Source organism: Muntiacus reevesi, chromosome 6 (assembly GCF_963930625.1).
Source record: "Muntiacus reevesi chromosome 6, mMunRee1.1, whole genome shotgun sequence".
Lineage (NCBI taxonomy): Eukaryota > Metazoa > Chordata > Mammalia > Artiodactyla > Cervidae > Muntiacus > Muntiacus reevesi.
The window spans coordinates 81,357,881-81,379,303 of NC_089254.1; the positions used below are offsets into that span (position 1 = coordinate 81,357,881).

At 41.2% G+C, this 21,423-nt stretch overlaps 1 protein-coding gene across 1 annotated transcript in view; it reads right to left on the reverse strand.

Annotated features, from left to right (window-relative positions):
• The window catches only part of FAM3C (FAM3 metabolism regulating signaling molecule C), a 52,283-nt gene extending 31,490 nt beyond the window's left edge, over window positions 1–20,793 (reverse strand). The window contains exons 1-3 of the mRNA XM_065939226.1: window positions 20,628–20,793; window positions 3,713–3,767; window positions 374–478 (exon numbers count right to left, since the gene is read on the reverse strand). Of these exons, the coding sequence (XP_065795298.1) occupies window positions 374–478; window positions 3,713–3,725 (118 nt within the window). The 5' untranslated portion in view covers window positions 3,726–3,767; window positions 20,628–20,793. The remainder of the gene's footprint in view (window positions 1–373; window positions 479–3,712; window positions 3,768–20,627) is intronic.
• Window positions 20,794–21,423: the final 630 nt, after the last annotated feature.

A 21,423-nucleotide genomic window follows, 5' to 3' on the forward strand; every position in this document is an offset into this window, starting at 1 on the left:
TTCTAGAATGTGCATTTAAAATGCCATGATTAACATCCCTGCTGCTGCTGCTAAGTCACTTCAGTCGTGTACAACTCTGCGACCCCATAGACGGCAGCCTGCCAGGCTCTCCATCCCCTAGGCACACATAAAATAGGCCCCATTAAATACATTCAAAATGTTGAATAGAAGATTCATGCTTTATATCAAATTAATTGTAAGATTTTCTATTGTGTATTTTAGAACATTCTAATGAATAGCACTTACCAATATAATTACATTTTCTTTTCTAGACAGACTAAACAGCAGAGCGACTCAATGTTGATAACTCATAAAAATTCAAAGACAATCTCATCACAAATGAAATTCAAGGGGGAAAAAAATAAAAACTTACCAAATAGATTTCCTAAACTTGCATCCATTTTTATTTCGAATACTTGAGAAATAACATAGAATGTCAGTAAAAATACTGCCACAGCAACCACCAACTTTGCAGCACCTATATAGAGGGCAGAAACAATTAAACATGAACTTATAAGCCCACAGAACTTTGTATTATGCATTACCACGAAAAAGTATAAGTGTATATTAAAACTTCCTAAGACTATTAAATATCTAATAATACTTATTATTGGATTTTAATTTTACTTGAGTTACAACAAAAAGTGTACCAACAGGCAATGTGATTGACTTTGCTAATCAAGGAAGTAAGAGAATGGCTAGCAACCTAGACACAGGGCTGTTTAAAGTCATCTGCTTAGTTTTCACATGTAAAAAAAAATGACCTGCTATCAACTTCTGACTGACTACACAAAAGTTTCATGACTAGTGGAATACCAACACCAAGTATGTGGGATGACTCACTTCCAGTGCTTTTCAATTATAAAGGGCAGTGCTGGACGCAGAGGATGCAAAAATACTGAACCTTCTGGAGACACTAAGGCGACAGACGGGATGTCCACTCGGCAGGGAGTTCTCAACTGAACTGTAAAGCGTTCACTGTCCTCACCAACCCACGTATCTCGTGGAGCACACAAGTGCTCCTGGCATGGTGAACAATAATATCTCCACTCACACTTAGCACCAAAGTTTAAGACATGCCTCCCCCACTCCTGCAGGACTTAATTCAGCACCTACTTCATTTGCTTCATAAAATGGTTACATGGTAAGCTCTGTGAACACTCTGAGCCTTCCATACCTGTCTTTAACCATTTCTGAGTGCCTTACAAAGAGCACTGCTACTAACTAATTAATGCTTAATATGAATCATCACTTGTCTTTCTCCTCCACAGCTAGACAAATCTTGGCAAGTGAAAGTATGAGAAAGGAACAGAAGCGAAAATGACTGGAAAGAAACCGCATCTTCTTACTTTTAGAATTTCAGAGACATCTCATTAGGTTACTCAGAAACAATATTAATATTTGTCTGTATAATCTCCATTCCCCTCTCAGGTTACTAAAAGTTTCATACACTGATGGGAGGGATCAGCAGTCATCTCACTATCCTTGAGGAAACAAAGTCCCCAACCGAGGCAAGTGCCCAAGATTACCGCTCTCTTAGCAGCAGCTCAAGAACAGGAGCCCCGGGGTCCGGACACAGCCCACGCTTTGTCACTAACACCAAAGCACCACGTTCTTCGCAGAAACTAGCCAAACTCAACGTAATGGGTGAGGAAGAGGAAAGAAGAGCTGTGTTCATCCTAATTTTACACTCCTGAAATGACTGGGAATGCATCCTTACAGGGGAGGGAAGTGAATGAACTGATGCTAATCAGAAGGGCTTATGACGCTCCATAAACATGGAAATGAGATGGCAAGGAGGAAGCCTACCTACTAATCAGTTCCCATCCCTGCCTCCTGAGCTGTACCTTCTCCCCCTCCCAAAACTGCCTCCTGTTTTCAAGACTGACTACGGGTCATCTATGTGAGGAAGTAAAATTCCACTGGGCTCTTTGAACTCTTCCCTCACGGGGTCTAGCAGAGTGCCTTGAACATATTCTCAACATATGTAATACTCTCAACATATGTTTGCTAAACAGATGCATGATTAACAGGTGGCATGTTTCTTCCTGATCATTTAAGACCAAGGGCTAGAAGATTATATGTCACATGATGGTCTAAACATCTCATTTTCTAAGCATCAGGGGCATGTGCAAATAATCTTTCCCCATTCCTTAAAGTAGATATATGAAACCTTGGCTGTTCACAACTGAAATATTACAACGATTAAAACACGAAGTTCACAATATACGAACATTCTAGACTAAATTCCATACCAAACATAAGTCTATGTTAAACAAACTATCTACATCATATTTATATATACATACATAAATATAATACATATACACACACCATTTACTGAGGGCCTACTACAGAGCTAAATGCTTTATAAGCACAATATCATTTGCGCAGCCTATCAAGATACTGTTTTCATTTTACAAATAAGGAAACCAAGGTGAAAAATCTAGATCACTTGCCTACTAAGGTCACATAACTAGTTAGCGACAGAACTTAATTTTAAATCAAGACCTACTCAATTATAAGAAACCATTAAGGGAGCTAGGAGAAAACAAAAGCTCTAAGAGACAGAGAAGTTGGAGGTGGAGAAACTAACTGGTAAGGGAATAAGCAGAAGATCCCTGAGAGAGGCAGGCAGGCGAACACCAGCAGCACCTCCATGATGACAGAGTTATGGACCTTCTATTGCAGAGGGGCTCCTCCAGAGCGGTCACCGTCCACCTCTGGACTTGGAAGGGCCTACCCACAGCACACCATGGTTCCCACTCCACCCACGAGAATCCCTCTTCCTTCATGGATTGCTCTAGTCCAAGCGTGTCCCTGTTTTTCATAAACCAAGAAACATAAACTTGAGATATTTACTAATGTCTCACTGTAAGAATAATGGCTATAAGGACATTTCAAAGCAACCAGGATCTTCTTTTTTAATTAGAAGAGATTAATTAGTCTAAAATCAATAAACTAATAGCTAATCTTCCTATTCCTTCATTAACGGTAGTCCCCTTGAGACCAATACTAGGAAGCATGCCAAACATAAAATCAGCATTCAGTGAACAATTATGCATCAATTAACCTTGGTATTATTTGTCAGAATCAGAAAAATGGACTAGATGACAAAGCTAATTTCAACTAGAATGAATGCAGAATTATATGAGAAAGAGAAACTTGCTTTATTCTGGGTTTAAATAATGTACTTTTAGACCGATACTCTTAGAGATGTTCCAGTAAGAATATTTTGTTTATTGATGAGATAATAATCAAAAGAAAGACTATCTTGATTCTGAGAAATGACGAGGTCTCTCCTAGGATGGACACACACTACTTAGTGGAAATGTCTGTGTAAAATGTGAATGTGTTCTATGGCAGTGGCTATGATGGGGTGCACATACACACATACACACACACATATACATAAAACAAGGCAAACAAGCTTAATGTATAAGAACATAAACATTAAAAAATCCAACTTAAAATATTTAGCATAAATAATTTCAACAAAAGTACCCCCCCAAAACTTATACAGAATCCACTAAACGTTCCATTTGTGATTTGCCAACTACCTGAAAAGGTAAAAAGGCTAAATAACGATTTAGTTTGTTATATTCAGTTGCACTCAATATAGAAAATGATTATTTTTTTATAATCTCATTCAGTCATTGCAAAACAGGTTACACAAAAAGCAAAACCATTCCTACTGAATTAAGTATCTTACCTGCTACCCTCATGGTTGGTTTTTCAGTCTCTGGCACTTTTCATTCAATACGCTCCTAAAATCAAAAGAAAAGGCAAATATCATTAGGTCTAGAGCGAGCCTTCCTCCCTGAATTGAGTTTAATTTGGAGTGAGTGTGTGTGCGTGCTAAGTCACTTCAGTCATGTCCAACTCTTTGTTACCTCATGGACTGTAGCCCTCCAGGCTCCTCTGTCCATGGGATTCTCCAGGCAAGAATACTGGAGTGGGCTGCCATGCCCTCCTCCAGGGGATCTTCCCAACCCAGAGACTGAACCTCGGTCTCTTATGCCTCCTGCATTGGCAGGCAGGTTCTTTACCACAGCGCCACCTGGGAAGCCCTTGGAGTGTATATATTAAACTAAATAGATGTCATGATATTTCGATGTATTCTACCAATGTTAAAATTTAATGGAAAAAACCTTAGCACTGGGCCTGTCTCCTTCCACTGGACCATAAAAGCTCCTGAGAGGAGGGCGTATCTAAAATTGCTCTGTCCCCCAGCTCCCTAACTGAAGGATCGCTGAAAAACCAGCCATCAGGCATGTGGACAGAAGATAATGCCTTGTTGTTTTCAGTGATTACCCATCTGTAACAAACTTTTGATATTTAGTTCCAAACCTTCAGTTTTCAGTTGAGATCCAAAGAACTTAAGCTGCTTATCTAGTCAGGGACAAATTACTTGAGAAATGGGGCGAGGATTTATGTCTGCTTGCTCCTGCTTCAGGGCTCACTCCAGTATATGATGCCATTTCATTTTTAGTAGGTGTCACTATGATAAGCACTTATAGGAAAGGTGTCACTATGATAAGCGCTTATAGGAAAGGCACCTTATCTTAGTACCAGGGTTCCTCTTCCTCTTCATGTTTTCAATATAAGTTTGTGGAAGAACATATTTAGATGTATAGAATTGCCATTTTAAATATCCCCAGCAATTATGATTATCGACAGTGTACGTTATACACCAAATAAACAAACTATAATTTTATATTATTCTAATAACAACAAGTAGGTACTGAAAAAAAAAAATCTGTGTACAGGTTTGTGTGTTTCTCCCCTAAGAAGTAACTCAAGATAGGCAAAAAAATTTTTCTAAAAATTAGGAAAGCAAGTATATGAGTTTGATAGGAAATCCGCGCTCAAGGTCAGCTAGACACCTTCCACAGTTTACTCAATCTCTTGTACAGGAAAGGAATTCAAAAGAAAATTTTGATTAATGAAGTACACCCATAAAAAATATATATTTCTTTATTTTGGATTGTATTTTAACCCGGATGTTTCAATGTTGCTGTCTGATCATGTAATTCACAGAATGGCTCAAATAAAAACAACAGCAGATCCCTGAAGGACGCTGAAAGGAAGTGAAACATCCAGTTTCCTTATTCACCAGTAAGGAATTATCCGGGGTGGGGATGGTGAGCATAAAAAAAGAACCAGTGTTTCTTATGTGAACTCACTTCCTTCTGCTCAATCTACCCTGAAGAAAATATCAAAATTTATACTAGTACTGACCTAAGCATTATTGATTTCTTTTCCTTTATGAGTTATCTGAATACCTTCTATATAATAGGAAAAGTCAATGTTATATATCTGTTTAAACAACTTAGCCACAAGCCAGGAAAACATTAAAGGAAGCAGATACAAGCAGCCACAAGCCACCACATAAAAGCAGGGGGTGGGGAAACTTGGCTTCTCAAATGAAAACCCCAACTAGTTATAAATCCTCTTTTGACTTCCAGCAAGATAGAACACTACGTTCATAACACACACACTAATACTGCAAAATATCCTCACTCTTATCTGAATGTGGCCTGGGATAATTTCTATGGAGTATAATAAGCAGTTGAGCAGAAGACACCTGCTGTTCTATTTCTTGGTTTCCATTACCTGCCAAGGAGGTCACACCTGTACATTACAATCACTGCCTCATGTACTGCCCCTCATTTGGTCTGCCTAACCAGCCTGCTTCTAAACTTCCCACTAGTAAAACCACAATACAAGCAACTACAATAGTCTAGCTGAATTCATGTTTTCCATTGAATTTCTCAGAGAATAACATTTAATAAAATCTCTAAAACCTCATAAAATCTCAGCCACAAACACATTTTTAGTTTGCTTACGAAGCAAATTAATGATGCAAGAGTGTAGCTCGGCATAAGGAAAGAATACTGAAAATATTTGAGAGCAAATCAAGGAGCATCTGTTTACAATGTGCTAATTCCAAACCATTCCTAACTTGTCTTCTTAGAAGGACATTAAAAACAAACAAAACGTTTACACAGAATTGTCCCGGGGAAGGAACATCTTAATGGAGTCTGGTATATACCTCAGGCTGAATCTCCAACAATCAAATGCAGGTAAAACAGATCCAGAGAAAATGAACACCACATCAAAAGGGAGAACAAGGCCTCTGCTAGAAATTCAGAGCTCTTTAATTCAGAGTAAGAGGTGAGAATTTTATAACTGTTCTTACATATTCATTAAAAAGTAGAGATATAAAAATTAGAGCCATTTACCAAAACAGGAATATGGGTGGGAGGAGAGTGTTTTTAAAGATTAAAAAAAAAAAAATAGTATATTTGTGAAATACATTTTTCTCTCCCCCCTGCCACCCAAAAGTGTAGTCTAGGTCAAAACAAGTTCCCATGTATTAGATCAATGATTACCCATATCATCGGTTGCTAATGTGTAAAGTGCATAACCATCAGAGTCCACTGCAAGCAGGGCCACTGTGCTTGCTCTGACCAATGAAATATCATTCTGGATAAACACTAATTACGTAAGTAACCTAGACTGAAGGAGGGAGCCTGAATTAGGATCTCTGATTGACACACCAGATTTCTTCAAATTTCTTGTAATTTAAACATTTCATTTAGCCCAACCATCTACTTTGGTTTAATTTATGGAGTTTTGCTAAAATCAGGCCTAAATAAACAGACCTTGTCTTAGAATCAGTCAACTGTAGGATGATGGATAAAAACACAGGTCAAATGATACTGTCACTCTTTCCTTGAGAAGTGAATTCAAGCTACATCCAGTGAATTAGAAGAGCACCATTCTACATCAACAAAATAAGCCATAGGAACAATTATTCACCATTTGTGTAAGGCTGTGCCAGTTAGCAAAACCTAGGTAATAAGGCACACAGCTGAGTAAGTCACACACTTTCTTATTTCATGTAATCTTCCCAATAGCCCTACAGCATTACAGATGAAGTCAAGAGATTTGTTCAAGGTCATATAAAAGGTAAGTAAGGAGCTGATACTATAAACAATTCCACCTCCCTTTCACCCCAGCAGCTCTCTGACATGCTCTAAGAAGCTTGTTGACAAAATTCCATGCCAATCAATCTGGCTTTTGCAAATTGCTCTGGGAATCACTAATCCCTGCTGCCAACTAGCCACTCTAGGGCTCTGATGGTTTGTCAAAATGACTAAGCCTGTGTATTAGAACACTCCGTGCAAGACAGAAAGGCCACAGGAGAATGAAGTATACCAACAAACAACAATCACTTAATTAAACCAGAAGAAAATACTACCAATTCTATACCAAAAGTATAAAGAAACTACCGCTCCATTCAATCCACTTTTAACTCAGTTATGGCCAAATGGCAATATAAGGAAACAAAATTTGTGACCCCAAAGGTCTCTTTGGTGTGTTAATTATTTCCAGTTGGAAACAGTCAAGGGCAAAAGATCCTGATCTCCCCTCTTTGCTGCCTGAAGAATTTACAGGAGGTCTATTCAGAAGGAGCTATTACCATATATAACAGTAGTATGAACCAGATATGTAGATAGGGAGGAACTCAGCAAAATCTGCTTGCTAAAATTCCTCTAGGTATCCCATTGTCACTGCAAGGCCCAGAAAACATTTACCAAACATTTGCTCTTCTGCCTCCAAAGGAACTCCCCCTTCCTCCCCTGTGAAATCCCAAACTACTATCCCTCATATTCCTTCTGTCTTTAGCTGAAGATAGTATTTAAAGTGAGAGCTTCCACCATTTTGGCAACTCAGTTTTCCCTGGTCTCCACCATGTATACATGTTATTAAACTTCTGATTTTCTATTAATTCATTTCATGTTAATTTTAGACCAGCCAAAAGAAACTAAAAGGGTAGAGGAAAATGCTTTCTCCCAGACAGCAATTTTAAATGAATCAACTGAGAATCAATAGATGATTCTAATATCCACGTGAACTGAGGCTTTTCAAGAAGGCGAAGTCTAAAAAATAGATTTGAAGTACATTTAGGCCTTGTGATGGCTAATTTACGTGTCCACTCCACTGGACCACTGGGTGCCCAGACACTGTAGTTGGTTAAACATTCAGGGTCTGTCTCTGAGAATCTTACTGGATGAGATTAACATTCAGTTCAGTTCAGTCGCTCAGTCATGTCTGACTCTTTGTGACCCCATGAATCGCAGCATGCCAGGGCTCTCTGTCCATCACCAACTCCCGGAGTTTACCCAAAGTCATGTCCATCGAGTCGGTGAGGCCACCCAACCATCTCATCCTTAGTCGTCCCCTTCTTCTCCTGCCCCCAATCCCTCCCAGCATCAGGGTCTTTTCCAGTGAGTCAACTCTTTGCATGAGGTGGCCAAACTATTGGAATTTCAGCTTCAGCATCAGTCCTTCGAATGAACACCCAGGACTGATCTCCTTGCAGTCCAAGGGACTCTCAAGAGTCTTCTCCAACACCACAGTTCAAAAGCATCAATTTTTCGGCGTTCAGCTTCTTCATAGTCCAACTCTCACATCCATACATGACCACTGGAAAAATCATAGCCTTGACTAGACGGACCTTTGTTGGCAAAGTAATGTTTCTGTTTTTTAATATGCTATCTAAGTTGTTTGTAACTTTCCTTCCAAGGAGCAAGCATCTTTTCATTTCATGGCTGCAATCACCATCTGCAATGATTTTGGAGCCCAAAAAAATTATGTCTGACACTGTTTCCACTGTTTCCCCATCTATTTCCCATGAAGTGATGGGACCAGATGCCATGATCTTAGTTTTCTGAATGTTGAGCTTTAAGCCAACTTTTTCACTCTCCTCTTTCACTATCATCAAGAGGCTTGTTAGGTTCCTCTTCACTTTCTGCCATAAGGATGGTGTCATCTGCATATCTGAGGTTATTGATATTTCTCCCGGCAATCTTGATTCCAGCTTGTGCTTCTTCTAGCCCAGCGTTTCTCATGATGTACTCTGCATATTAGAGATACCAAGGTAACATTTCATGCAAAGATGGGCTCGATAAAGGACAGAAAAGATATGAACCTAACAGAAGCAGAAGATATTAAGAGGTGGCAAGAATACACAGAAGAACTGTACAAAAAAGATCTTCATGACCCAGATGATCACAATGGTGTGATCACTACCTAGAGCCAGATATCCTGGAGTGTGAAGTCAAGTGGGCCTTAGAAAGCATCACTACAACAAAGCTAGTGGAGTTGATGGAATTCCAGTTGAGTTATTTCAAATCCTGAAAGATGATGCTGTGAAAGTGCTGCACTCAATACGCCAGCAAATTTGGAAAACTCAGCAGTGGCCACAGGACTGGAAAAGGTCAGTTTTCATTCCAATCCCAAAGAAAGGCAATGCCAAAGAATGTTCAAACGACTGCACAATTGCACTCATCTCACATGCTAGTAAAGTCATGCTCAAAATTCTCCAAGCCAGACTTCAGCAATACGTGAACTGTGGGCTTCCAGATGTTCAAGCTGGTTTTAGAAAAGGCAGAGGAACCAGAGATCAAATTGCCAATATCTGATAGATCATTGAAAAAGCAAGAGAGTTCCAGAAAAACATCTATTTCTGCTTTATTGACTATGCCAAAGCCTTTGACTGTGTGAATCACCATAAACTGTGGAAAATTCTGACAGATGAGGATACCAGACTACCTGACCTGCCTCTTGAGAAACCTGTATGCAGGTCAGGAAGCAACAGTTAGAACTGGACATGGAACAACAGACTGGTTCCAAATAGGAAAAGACGATTAGCATTAGAGTAAAGCAATTTGCCTTCCCCAAGTGAGTGAGCCTTGTTCAATCAGTTGGGAGATCTGAAGAGAACAAAAAGTACTGAATAGAGCAGCATTCACTCTTTCTGCCTACAGTCTTCAAGCTGGGATATCGATCTTCAGTTTCAGTTCAGTCACTCAGTTGTGTCCAACTCTTTGCGACCCCATGGACCACAGCACACCAGGCTTCCCTGTGCATCATCAACTCCCGGAGCTTGCTCAGACTCATGTCCATCGAGTTGGTGATGCCATCCAACCATCTCATCCTCTGTTGTCCACTTCTCCTCCTGCTTTCAATCTTTCCCACCATCAGGGTCTTTTCCAATGAGTCAGTACTTTGCATCAGGTGGCTGAAGTATTGGAGTTTCAGCTTCAGATGCTTCAGTCCTTCCAATGAATATTCAGGTCTTCACCTGCCTCCAGATTTGGACTGAAACTTATATCACTGAATTCTCCCAGCTCTCAGGCCTGTGGCCTCAGACTGGAACCATATCACTGGCTCTCCTGGGTCTCCTGTCTGCCGACTGCGGATCCTGTAACTTCTCAGCCTTCACAACTGCACAAGCCGATTCCTTCTGATAGTTACTTATCTTAGGTAGGTAGATATGTGAGCTTCCCAGGTGGTGCAGAGGTAAAGAACACATCTGCAAGCACAGGAAACTTGAGTTCAGTTCCTGGGTCGGAAAGATTCCCTGGAGGAAGGCAAGGCAAGCCAGTCCAGTATTCTCGCCTGGAGAATCCCATGGAAAGAGGAGTCGGGTGGGTTACACTTCACAGGGTCTCAAAGAGTCAGACATGACTGAGCAATTGAGTATATACACATAAGGTAGATATTAACAGACAGGTAGATAGATAGATGGACAGATGGTGTCCTATTGGTTCTGTTTCTCTGGAGAACCCAGATGCCCTCAAGATCAGAATGTAATAGATGAAATTTTTAGTCCCAGAGCAGTAAAAGAGAAAAATGACACAATGCTGAAATCTAAAGAATGCTATAGCTAAAAGTCACAAGGGGAAGTTATTCTAATGTTTACAAATAAAAGTATGGTATTTAAAGAAAAGTATTTGCAAAAAATACTTGCACTTATGTAAATGAAACAGAGCAAGTGTTGGCAACTTTCTGTAGAAGGGCCAGAGGGTAAATGCTTTAGTTCTGTGGACCACAGTCAGAGTGAAAGTGTGAGTCCTGCAGTCAGGTCCGACTCTTTGCAACCCCATGGAATGTTGCCGGCCAGGCTCCTCCGTCCTTGGGATTCTCCAGGCAAGAATACAGGAGTGGGTTGCCATTCCCTTCTCCAGGGGATCTTCTGGACCCAGGGATCACAGCCGGGTCTCCCACATTGCAGGCAGATTCTTTACCAGCTAAGCCATCAGCGGACCAGAGTCTCTTCCAACCTACTGCGCTCTGTGGCTGTAACTGGAGAGCAGTTGTTCACAATACTGAAACAAACGGGCCCAGTTGTGTCATAAAAAAAAAAAATTACTAATTAAAATGGTCACATTATAAGCTATTAAGTCTGCTTTTGCTTTTTTCTTTTCAATCACTTAAAAATACAAAAGCCAATCTTGTCTCGTGACCCATTAGACCCATCAGTCATAATTTGCCACCTGAGGTAAAGGAATAAAAAATGAAATTGAAATTTAAAAATCTTTTAAAATAGAGGAATTAAAAACCTTCCTGACCATGCTCTAATATTCCAACATTTCTTGGGGGACTACCTGCAGGATATACAATTCCCATACGGCTTCTATGGGACCTCTGAGAAGTACCAGGAGAGAAGTAGGACAGATCAAACAATCCTGAATTCTGTGTTCCATCTGTGTTCACCACACATTTTCACAATCAACTGCTCTCCACATAAGAAGCATCTACTCAATGAGAAGCAACATCACACATCCTCTTCAAGAGAAAGGAAGGCGTCTTTCCTTTCCTACAGACGAAGCTGTCCACCTACAGTGAAGACAGGAATAAATCTACAGACTCTGGAATGTTTTCCAAAGGATCCCAGGAGACATTTAAAAAATGGAGAAAAATTAATCTCATTATATCTCCTTTCATTAACTGTAAAAATGATGGTGAGGAGGGCTTAACTGCTTTGGTAAGTGTTTAAAAGTGATTGCTTTTGTGTGTGTGTGTGTGTGTGTGTGTGTGTGATGGACTTAAAAAGGGCGAAGGGATATGGGTAGCTATGTCTGATCAATTTTTTAAATTTCAAATATTTAGTTTTAAGGAACCGTTGCTTTAATAGAAAGCTGTCACTATATCAGGTGCAGACTGTTCTCAAGTATTGTCTCATCCAGATGTCACTGTGCACCTATCTTCACCAAGAGGGATACATTTTTAAAATAACAAAATGGAGAGGGTGAGAAGATTGTATTCACTTAAAAGAATCTTAACATTCAAACACTCCGTATGATATGTGAGTTGCTATCACCATAAGTATTGTGAATTTAATAGAATTTGCTGTTTTCTGTTAAGCAACAGAAAAAAAAAAACCAATTACTACCTTGAAAGTAGTTTAGTTCTCACAGGAGACTCTGATACAGAATCCTAGAGAATGGATGTTTCTAAAATCTACCACTTTAGCACACACACGTGTCAAGACACCTAAGTGGAAGTATGACCTGAAAATGATTAAAGGGAAAATTTTAGACGTCTGCATTACAACTGGAAAAGTATCCTAGGTTTTTAAATGATCAAACTAATCTTACTAGAAGGAAAAAGAAAAGAAAAAAGAGCTAAAAACAAAGTATTTGGGAAGGAAAGGAAGACATCTGTATAATTCTACAGTGCCAAGAATATATTCACTTTTTCCAAAGATCATTGAGGAAAATGTAAGTGTATCCACTCTCCTGCAAAATGGCCTTCAAAAAGATGAGACTACAAAGCAACAGACCAAACACTTTAAAATAATGATTCAATAGATCCAATAAGTGAGTTTCTTTAGAAGGAAATGGTAATGCTCTACTGAAAACCTCAAGAAGAGAGGGATACAAATCATCTAATCCTGGATTTAAAAGTTTTCTGAACTATCATCATATGGTGTTACTTATTTTCTTAATAGCACACATTGAAATTACATTAAAGGGAGGATTAGTATCTAACTGGGCCTCAGAAACAGAATTAAAAGCATACTATGTAAAAGCACAAATAAGCCAGAGGGCACTCCCCTCCCTGAAATATTCTGGATGCACTCAGCTTTCCTGCACAGTCCACACACCATAAATTGCTACCCTTTGCTTTTATTTGCTTCTTCTGGCAGTGCCTGGACAAAGTAACACTTTAAAGATACCCCCATCTGATCTGCAGCAGCTGGATAAAACTCCATTCTTTTAAGAATGAGTGGAGACAAACTATAACTGTCATCCTGTCTTGTCCCTCCAGTTAAAAACCAGTTACAAGCAGTCGTGCTAACCATGCAACTGCCCTGCCTGTCCTGACTCGGCCGCAACGACGAGTGGAAGGAAGGAGGGGGAACAGAGCCTGCCAGACCACACACACCACCCTCTAAGCGCAAAACTATTTCAACACTGTTCATCCAACACCGAGAATTCCACAGGACAACTCCTTCCACCAACATGAATCAGCTAGAGACCTAAAATTCTTTCCTTTTCAGATAGTTGAGACATTAGATATCTGAAATACTGCAGCTGATCAACAAGCATTTAAGCATGTTTTCTGTAAATACTCCAAGTGATTAGACACTAAGTGGACATGTATCCCCCTCCCCCTCACCCCAAATCTAAGCAGCTTTCTACAGGCAAAAAATATTTCATTTGCCAAAATGATGCCACTGAAGGAAGCGCCATCGCAGGAGGAGCTGTTCTTCACTGAATTCTCATTGGTGAAGAAAGATTCATTTTAACCTATGTTTTAACCGATTCTCTCCTTCAGGCCCCAGTGTTCCACTGTGGTGTTTCTTTTGAAGTTGGTAGGCAGAGTTCTGGTTCATTGTGACCCACTGAGAAATGGGCTTTCCTGGGAGCTCAGCTGGAAAAGAATCTGCCTGCAATGCAGGACACCCTGGTTCGATTCCTGGGTCAGGAAGATCCCCTGGAGAAGGGATAGGCTACTCATTCCAGTATTCTTGGGCTTCCCTGGTGGCTCAGATGCAAAGACTCCGCTTGCAATGCAGGAGACCTGGGTTCGATCCCTAGGATGGGAAGATTCCCTGGAAAAAGGAATGGCTACCCACTCCAATATTCTTGCCTGGAGAATTCCATGGACAGAGGAGCCTGGCAGGACAGTCCATGGGGTCGTAAAGAGTCAGACATGACTGAGAGACTTTCACTAAGAAATGGAGTATTTCTTGTCACATCAGTAAACAAGAATGTCTCAGTCACAGAGATCCCAGCCCTCCAATGTGAGTTCCTAAGCCCTAAGGTACTCAGGAAAGAGAACGCCTGTGATCTAGCAGCAATCAAACTATAGCCCCTCCCTACAGTGAGTCCCAAGAAAGTTCAAGATGTGGAAAACACAGGATACTGGACCCAGATAGTTGAGACACATATGAAGGAATGATTTCAGTAAGCCCAGACTCTTGCAATAAATTCCTTGAGTTATCTGGCTTCCTTTAATTAACAATAATCTTTTGATGTTCAGACTACCTGTCCCTTGTTACAAAACTTCTATGTAACCTGTCCCCCGCCTCCCCTCACCAGAGCAGTTCTCATAGGGTCACTTGAGATGCGGTCTCCTGGGCTTAAAGTCCTAAAAATTCCACCAAGTAAAACATAACTCTCAACTTTTAGGGTGTGACTACTTTTTTAAGTCAACACCAGACTTGGTGATGACACCGATTACTACCACAATATCCTAAAACTACTCAACACAGGATAATAGGTGGCTGGTGTATACGCATGTAACTGGCTAGCTGGCATCAGGGGTTATGAACTCTCTAACACAAGAAAGGGTGACAAAAAAGAACTCAAATGAGGAAGCCACACCAATGTCACTGTGGCATAAAGTACGAAATTTAATGGACTGCACAAAATGGAAATCACTAAAGTACATAGAAGCTTAAAAATAAGATTTCTGAACTGATCTGCAACACCCACATATATAAGACTGGAAATAGGTACGCTGAAAACAACATGGGGCCAGACTAGAGTGCGTTCCACTCTGATACAGTTACACTGCATTTTAAAACAAAGTCATCAGTGTCATCTTCATCACAAACACATGTCAAGTACAGGCATCGTATGTTAAACTCTATTATAAACAAATTTTACAGAGTATAAGGTCTAAAGGACTGTTCCATTATAATTCTTTTAACCCATGGCTTCATTATAACCCTTCCCTGTAACAAGAGGGGCTTGTGGTTTCCCAAGTACGTCACATTCTACTTTACCGATTCTAAGATGCACACTATCTCCTTTCTTCTAACAAGTCTTAAGTCAGAATGAGGCTTACAACCACATTTCTTCCTCTTAGTAGTGTATAAAATAATGGTGTACCTTACAAACGGCTTGGAGTCAATGAAATACCATATCTGGTTCCCTGAAGCCCTAACGATAAAAGAGCCCACATCATGTGCACACAGGGCTTCCCTGGCGGCTCAGCAGTCAAGAGTTCACCTGCCCATGCAGGAGGACTTGGTTCAATCCCTGGGTCGGGAAGATCCCCTGGAGAAGGAAATGGCAGCCCACTCTGGTACTCTCGCCTGGAGAATCCCCGAGGACCGAGGAGCCTGGTGGCTACAGTCCACGGGGTCACAAAGAGTCAGACACGACTTAGCGGCTAAACAACAACATCCTGGGCACCACAATTACTGGCAGGCTTGTTACTGGGTTGGTCAAAAAGTTTATCATGGTTTTTCTGTAACATCTTACGAAAAAGCCCAAATGAACTTTTTGGCCAACCCAATACAAGGCACATTCCTGAGCCCCGAATCTCTTGGACAGAGGATTAAAACTCCTGCAAGGTTATAAACTCCCCAGGTGACCCTCAGTCAAGCTCAGATGTGAGAACTTCAGCCCAACAGTACATCAATCCAAACACACAGAGAAGTCTAGAATAGGGCTGGGGAGTGAGTCAGATCTAGGCCAAAAAAGCCCAAAGGTAAAATTCACAAGACAAGAATCTTCATTCCTTCCTTAACAATGGAAATCAGTTAGACTCTGGGCCAGGTCTCCTGTGAGAGTTAGGGAGAGAAGGGCAGTGAATAAACCTGGAAACACTGTGCTGAGGAACAAAGCAAAGAAAACTCCTGTTTGCAGGGCTTACAACTGAGTGCAAAATTAAAATCATCCCAATATTTCTTGCAGTTTTCCTCTCTATCAAATCAGAATTTTGCTTAAAAATTCATAATCCAACTGAAGAAATGAAGTGGGGAACAGATTTCTGGAACTAAGAGTACAAACATATCCTGAACAGAAAACAAGACATAATGACATTTGTTCTGTCAGCTCCTGCAGAGTTCCACAATTGCTGACTAAATGGATGTAATGGAACCTACTTTAATCTTACACTATACCATCCAAGAGGAGAAAGAGAGATGGATGAATGGATTGACAGACACAAGGGGAAGGAGGGAGGGACAGAGATTATCAATAGCCAAAATAAAACTAAATACATTTTAACTATAAGTTGAACATAAGTAAAGAAGTGTCTAGTTCACAAATCGCTACAAAAAGACAAGAGAAAGGCACAAATTTCCATACAGTATAACTATCTTCATTTCCTATAATTCCAGTATTTTACACTGTATCAGATGGGATGTTACAGGTACCTATTCTGAATGTTTTAGAAGTCCTCTATATATTCCCTTCATTTATACAGTCTTTAAGTTAGTCTTCTGAATTTCACTGTACTAGGGCAGACATAATTCTGTTAGTCAAATTTATTTACGTGAAGAAATGGAGGAGCAAAGAGACTCCATCTGCCCAAGGGCCTGAAGAGTGTATCATTTCTATCACAAAATCAAGAATGCAAGTTAGCAGCCATTTGCAAAGAACAGATAGTAAGAAGCTTCTAGGGTAAAATTTTCTGAACCAATTAAAAATTCATTTTCTGTCAATCACAGGTCCTTCAAGACACATTTAATGATCACCTAACTGCAGATGACACAGTGGTAAAGAATCCACCTGCCAAAGCAGGAAACAACAGGAGACACAGGTTGGATCGTGGGTCAGGAAGATCCCCTGGAGGAAGAAATGGCAACCTACTCCAGTCTTCTTGCCTGGGAAATCCCATAAACAGAGGAGCTTAATGGGCTACAGTCCACGAGGTCACAAAGAGTCGGACAGGACTGAAGCAACTTAATATAGCATGGCACATGGATAGCTAGGCAGTAGATCTGATGACCATGGTTACTACCTAAACAAGCCATGCAGAACTCATGATGAAAATCAACTCAGAGTCACGGCTACAAAATCCATATAACTTTTTCTAACTAGCACACAAAAACTCATGAGGGTCCATCAATGGATGAAACACTAAACAAAACGTGGTATGTACCTACACATGGAATATTATTCAGCCACAGAAAGGAACAAAATGCTGATACAGGTTACAACATGGATGAACCTTTAAAACATAATGAGAAGTGAAAGAAGCTAGACACAAAGATCACCTATCTTATGACTATTTACATGGAATATTCAGAACAGAAAAATTTGTAGCTAAAGCAGACTAGTGGTTGCCACAGGTTGGGAAATGGGGAGTAATTGCTTAAAGAACATTAGGTTTCCTTTTGGGGTGACGAAAATGTAGAATTAAAAAGATGTGTTGGTGGGAATGCAAACTAGTGTAGCCACTATGGAGAACAGTGTGGAGATTCCTTAAAAAACTGGAAATAGAACTGCCACATGAACCATCAATCCCTCTGCTGGGCATACACACCAAGGAAACCAGAATTGAAAGAGACACGTGTACCCCAATGTTCATCGCAGCACTGTTTACAATAGCTAGGACATAGAAGGAACCTAGATGTCCATCGGCAAACAAATGGATAAGAAAGCTATGGTACAAATACACGGTGGAATATTACTCAGCTATTAAAAACAATGCATTTGAATCAGTTCTAATGAGGTGGATGAAACTGGAGCCTATTATACAGAGTGAAGTAAGTCAGAAAGAAAAACACCAATACAGTATATTAACACATATTTATGGAATTTAGAAAGATGGTAACGATGACTCTATATGTGAAACAGCAAAAGAGACACAGGTGTAAAGAACAGACTTTTGGACTCTGTGGCAGACGGGTGCTCAGGGCTGGTGCACTGGGATGATCCTGAGGGATGGGATGGGGAGGGAGGTGGGAGGGGGGTTCAGGATGGGGAACACATATGTACCCATGGCTGATTCATGTCAATGTATGGTAAGAGCCACTACAATAGTGTAATTAGCCTCCAATTAAAATAAATTGATTAATTTTTTTAAAAAAGATGTGATAACCTCCCAATACTATGAATGCACTAAATGTCATGGAATTGTACACTTAAAAATAGTAAATTTTATGTTATGTAGATTAAATTTAATTTTTAAAGGCAACTGAAACACTCCCCACAGTGAAGCTAGAAAAATAAAAACCAGATGAAAATTAATTAGATTAGAAATAAGGGAGGTGTAAGTAATAAAAACAGCTTGAATCAAATGAACAGGCCAGTGAGGAAGACAATGGAAGAATACTGATGGGTGAAACTGTGGAAACTTAGAGAGAGTGGAACATAATTTTCTCCCCTGAGAAAACATCAGCTGACCCTATTTTAAGAGCAGAATAAAATTCACAAAACTTTTTCAAGTTTAAAGAGCTTGGGAGTCATGTGCAATCACCCCAATCAGATTAAGGAAATTAGGCAAAATATGATATTAAATAAGTTGGTCAATGCCCTCTATTGGGCAATGAACTAATTGCAGAATTACTGCTTAAAATCCCAATTTTCTGATCCCAAGTTCAGGAACTCTTCTGGACTAAGTTTAAGTCAAATGTTTGCTATTTAATAAATTCTCAGCTAGATGCATTTCTGTAATACATAAAACCAAAATCTCTTACTTCTTAGGTCTTGGACCTTTCAGCTTTGAGAAAGGAGTTATAAAAGTAAAGAGTGGGGGGTGGGGAAGACTCACTACCTCAGAGAAAGTAAAGTAGCTTTGAGAGCCAAGGCTGCCTTATTCATAGTATCCATGTTACCTATAATTACCAGCAGGCACAAATAAGTACTCTGGTATGTCTAATTATGAATATACAAGTTTTCAAATGCTGAGGCTGACCAATGAAGACTTAAAATATGTGATTAAATAAAAGTCAGACTCTTCTGATGCCCCACAAGGACTACTTATCACCATTCAACAACAATTTCTTTATCCTCTGACATTCTCTCCAATGATCTTTTCCTTTTTAAGGTATCTTCATTAATTACAAAAAGATTTAGCTACTTAGTAATTCTTTTTAAAATTGTAACAGCTATTAAGTTTATTTAAAACGTCACTTTAACCTACTGGTGCTCAGTCTTACTTTGACTCCCTTTTAAACAGAAGAACCCTCCACTGGGGTCTTGGGGAGGAACCTGACCTGTGTCCTTTTTTGAAGCCTCATTTATAGGTGATTCCGAGAGATCCCCCGGGAGAGTATCACTGCATCAAACTCTCTTTATTTCTTGCTATCACGAAAAATGAGTTTAGAAAACATTACACAGACTAAAGCTTCTCACACCTGTATAAAGTGGGGGGCAGAGACCCTGTGATTTAATTAGTAAACTGCCACAGAACTTGAGACTGGCAGCCTTTAAAAAGAGGTATAGTTAATGATATGGATATGACCACAACCAGACGCTGATTCTGCCAATCTCTTGCTGGTGTTAATAACTTGAATTTTCTAAGTTAAATGGAGATCCCATTGTATTCAATAATATACTGTATGAATAACATTAAGGTCTCCCCCAAACCTATAAAATTTGACAGGATATCACTAGCCCTGAAAGGTAAATAAGCATTCAAGGGATCTGGGATCTCCTGCTAGTCTCTATCTTTTTGACCCTAACCTCTAGGGGAGTTCATATTTTCTGAGTAAAATTGGGAAAATACACAAATGGACCTACTCTATGGGTCGTTAAGAAATAAATGTGCATCTGAAATCAGCTGGCACAGCGCCTAGTAAGCAATTGTATTCATATTCCTTTTGGCCAAATAGAAACAAAGAAAAGGTTCTGTGAATTAAACAGTCTTGTATGATAAGAAATTAAAAAAAAAAAAGAGAGAGAATGATGAAAACAAAAAAATTACAGCTGGAGATCTTAAACGTCAGTTCATCACTCATTATTTAGATCTAGGGTCACAAATTGTAACATATTGTAGAAACTGTGGGCTTAGCGGCAAACAAGTGGGAAAAAAAGAAAAGAAAAAAGAATAGTACATCCATCCGTGTTACTGAATACCAATGGGTTGGATAGGTTTAAAAAATAAAAAGTACCTCCAGCTCAGAAGACAGTAAAACTTTACAACTGAGCCAAGATCTCCCTCCACAGAGTTCTAATGCAACATCCAACTCCATCCCCGCCTCTTTAGAGCACTCGGCCCCCATTTCCGACCCGAGCTGGAGACCGAGCGCCGGACACGCGCCCCAGGTGCCAGCCCCAGGTGCCAGCCCCAGGCCGGAGCGCCAGGTGCAGGCGCCGCCCCGCCCTCCGCGGAGCCCGGAGACTCGCCGCCCGGCTGGGGATACCCGCGCGGGGGCGGCGGCCTGGACCCCCGGCCCACCACGCTCCGGTACCCGGCTCCTGTCGCGCCCTGCCCCGAGTGGGACGCGCCCCGACCACCCGGGCACACCCCGGGCCGGCGATCGCGGGGTGAGTGGAGGATGAAGCTGAAGGTGGGTGCCCGGCTCCCCCCAGCCTCCCAGCCTTCGGCCGCGGCTCTGTCCGCCTCCCCGTCCGTCTCACCGGCCTCCCGCCCGCCTCTGCGCCGCGCGCGCCCGCTTTCCGGCCTCCCTGCGGTCAATCTTGCCGGAGGCCGACGGGAGCCGCCGCCACCGCCTCCCGCTGGCTCCTCCGCTTCCTCCCGGGTTCCTCCGGCTTCCCCTCACCCTTGCGAGTGGCCAGGAGGAAGCCAGCTCGCCGCTGGGCCGCCTCCCCCGCTTCCCCGGCGCAACCAATGGGTCCCCGCCTCCGGGAAGCCGCGCCCGCCCCCTGGCGGTGGAGGACCGAGCTGGCGCCGTGCAGGCCTGAGGAAGGGCCGGAGAGCAAAGGGAGGGCTCTGCGGCCCCGCCCCCTGTCCGCGCCGGGCTGTCTGGACCTGCCACGTGGGAGCGGAGGGGCGGCGGCCGTTCGCACCCCTGGACGGGGCAGAAGTGTCACTGCCTCTCCCCGCCCTCCCGCGTCCCCCAGCCTGCCTTCAGTCACACTTCCGTAATCCCCGCCTTAAAGGAAGAAATTCTAAAATAATCAGTCCCATTTTAGAGATCCATCAGCTAGCGTATTCGAGATGATCGTTATTTCCTCCTGACTCCTTCCAAACTAGCTCACCTATGGCAAAGATACTACCTGACGGAGCACTAGAACGCTGGTAACCTTAAATGTTGGACTCAAGGAGAAAGGCAGTTCTTGTATTTTGCACCTCACTTTCGTTTAATGTATTTAGCAACATAACAGAAATGTTTATCTCCTGTACACATCTTTTCGTTAACTGGGAGGTCAGACCAAAACCTGCAAACGCAAAATTGTTTCTAAATTCCAATTC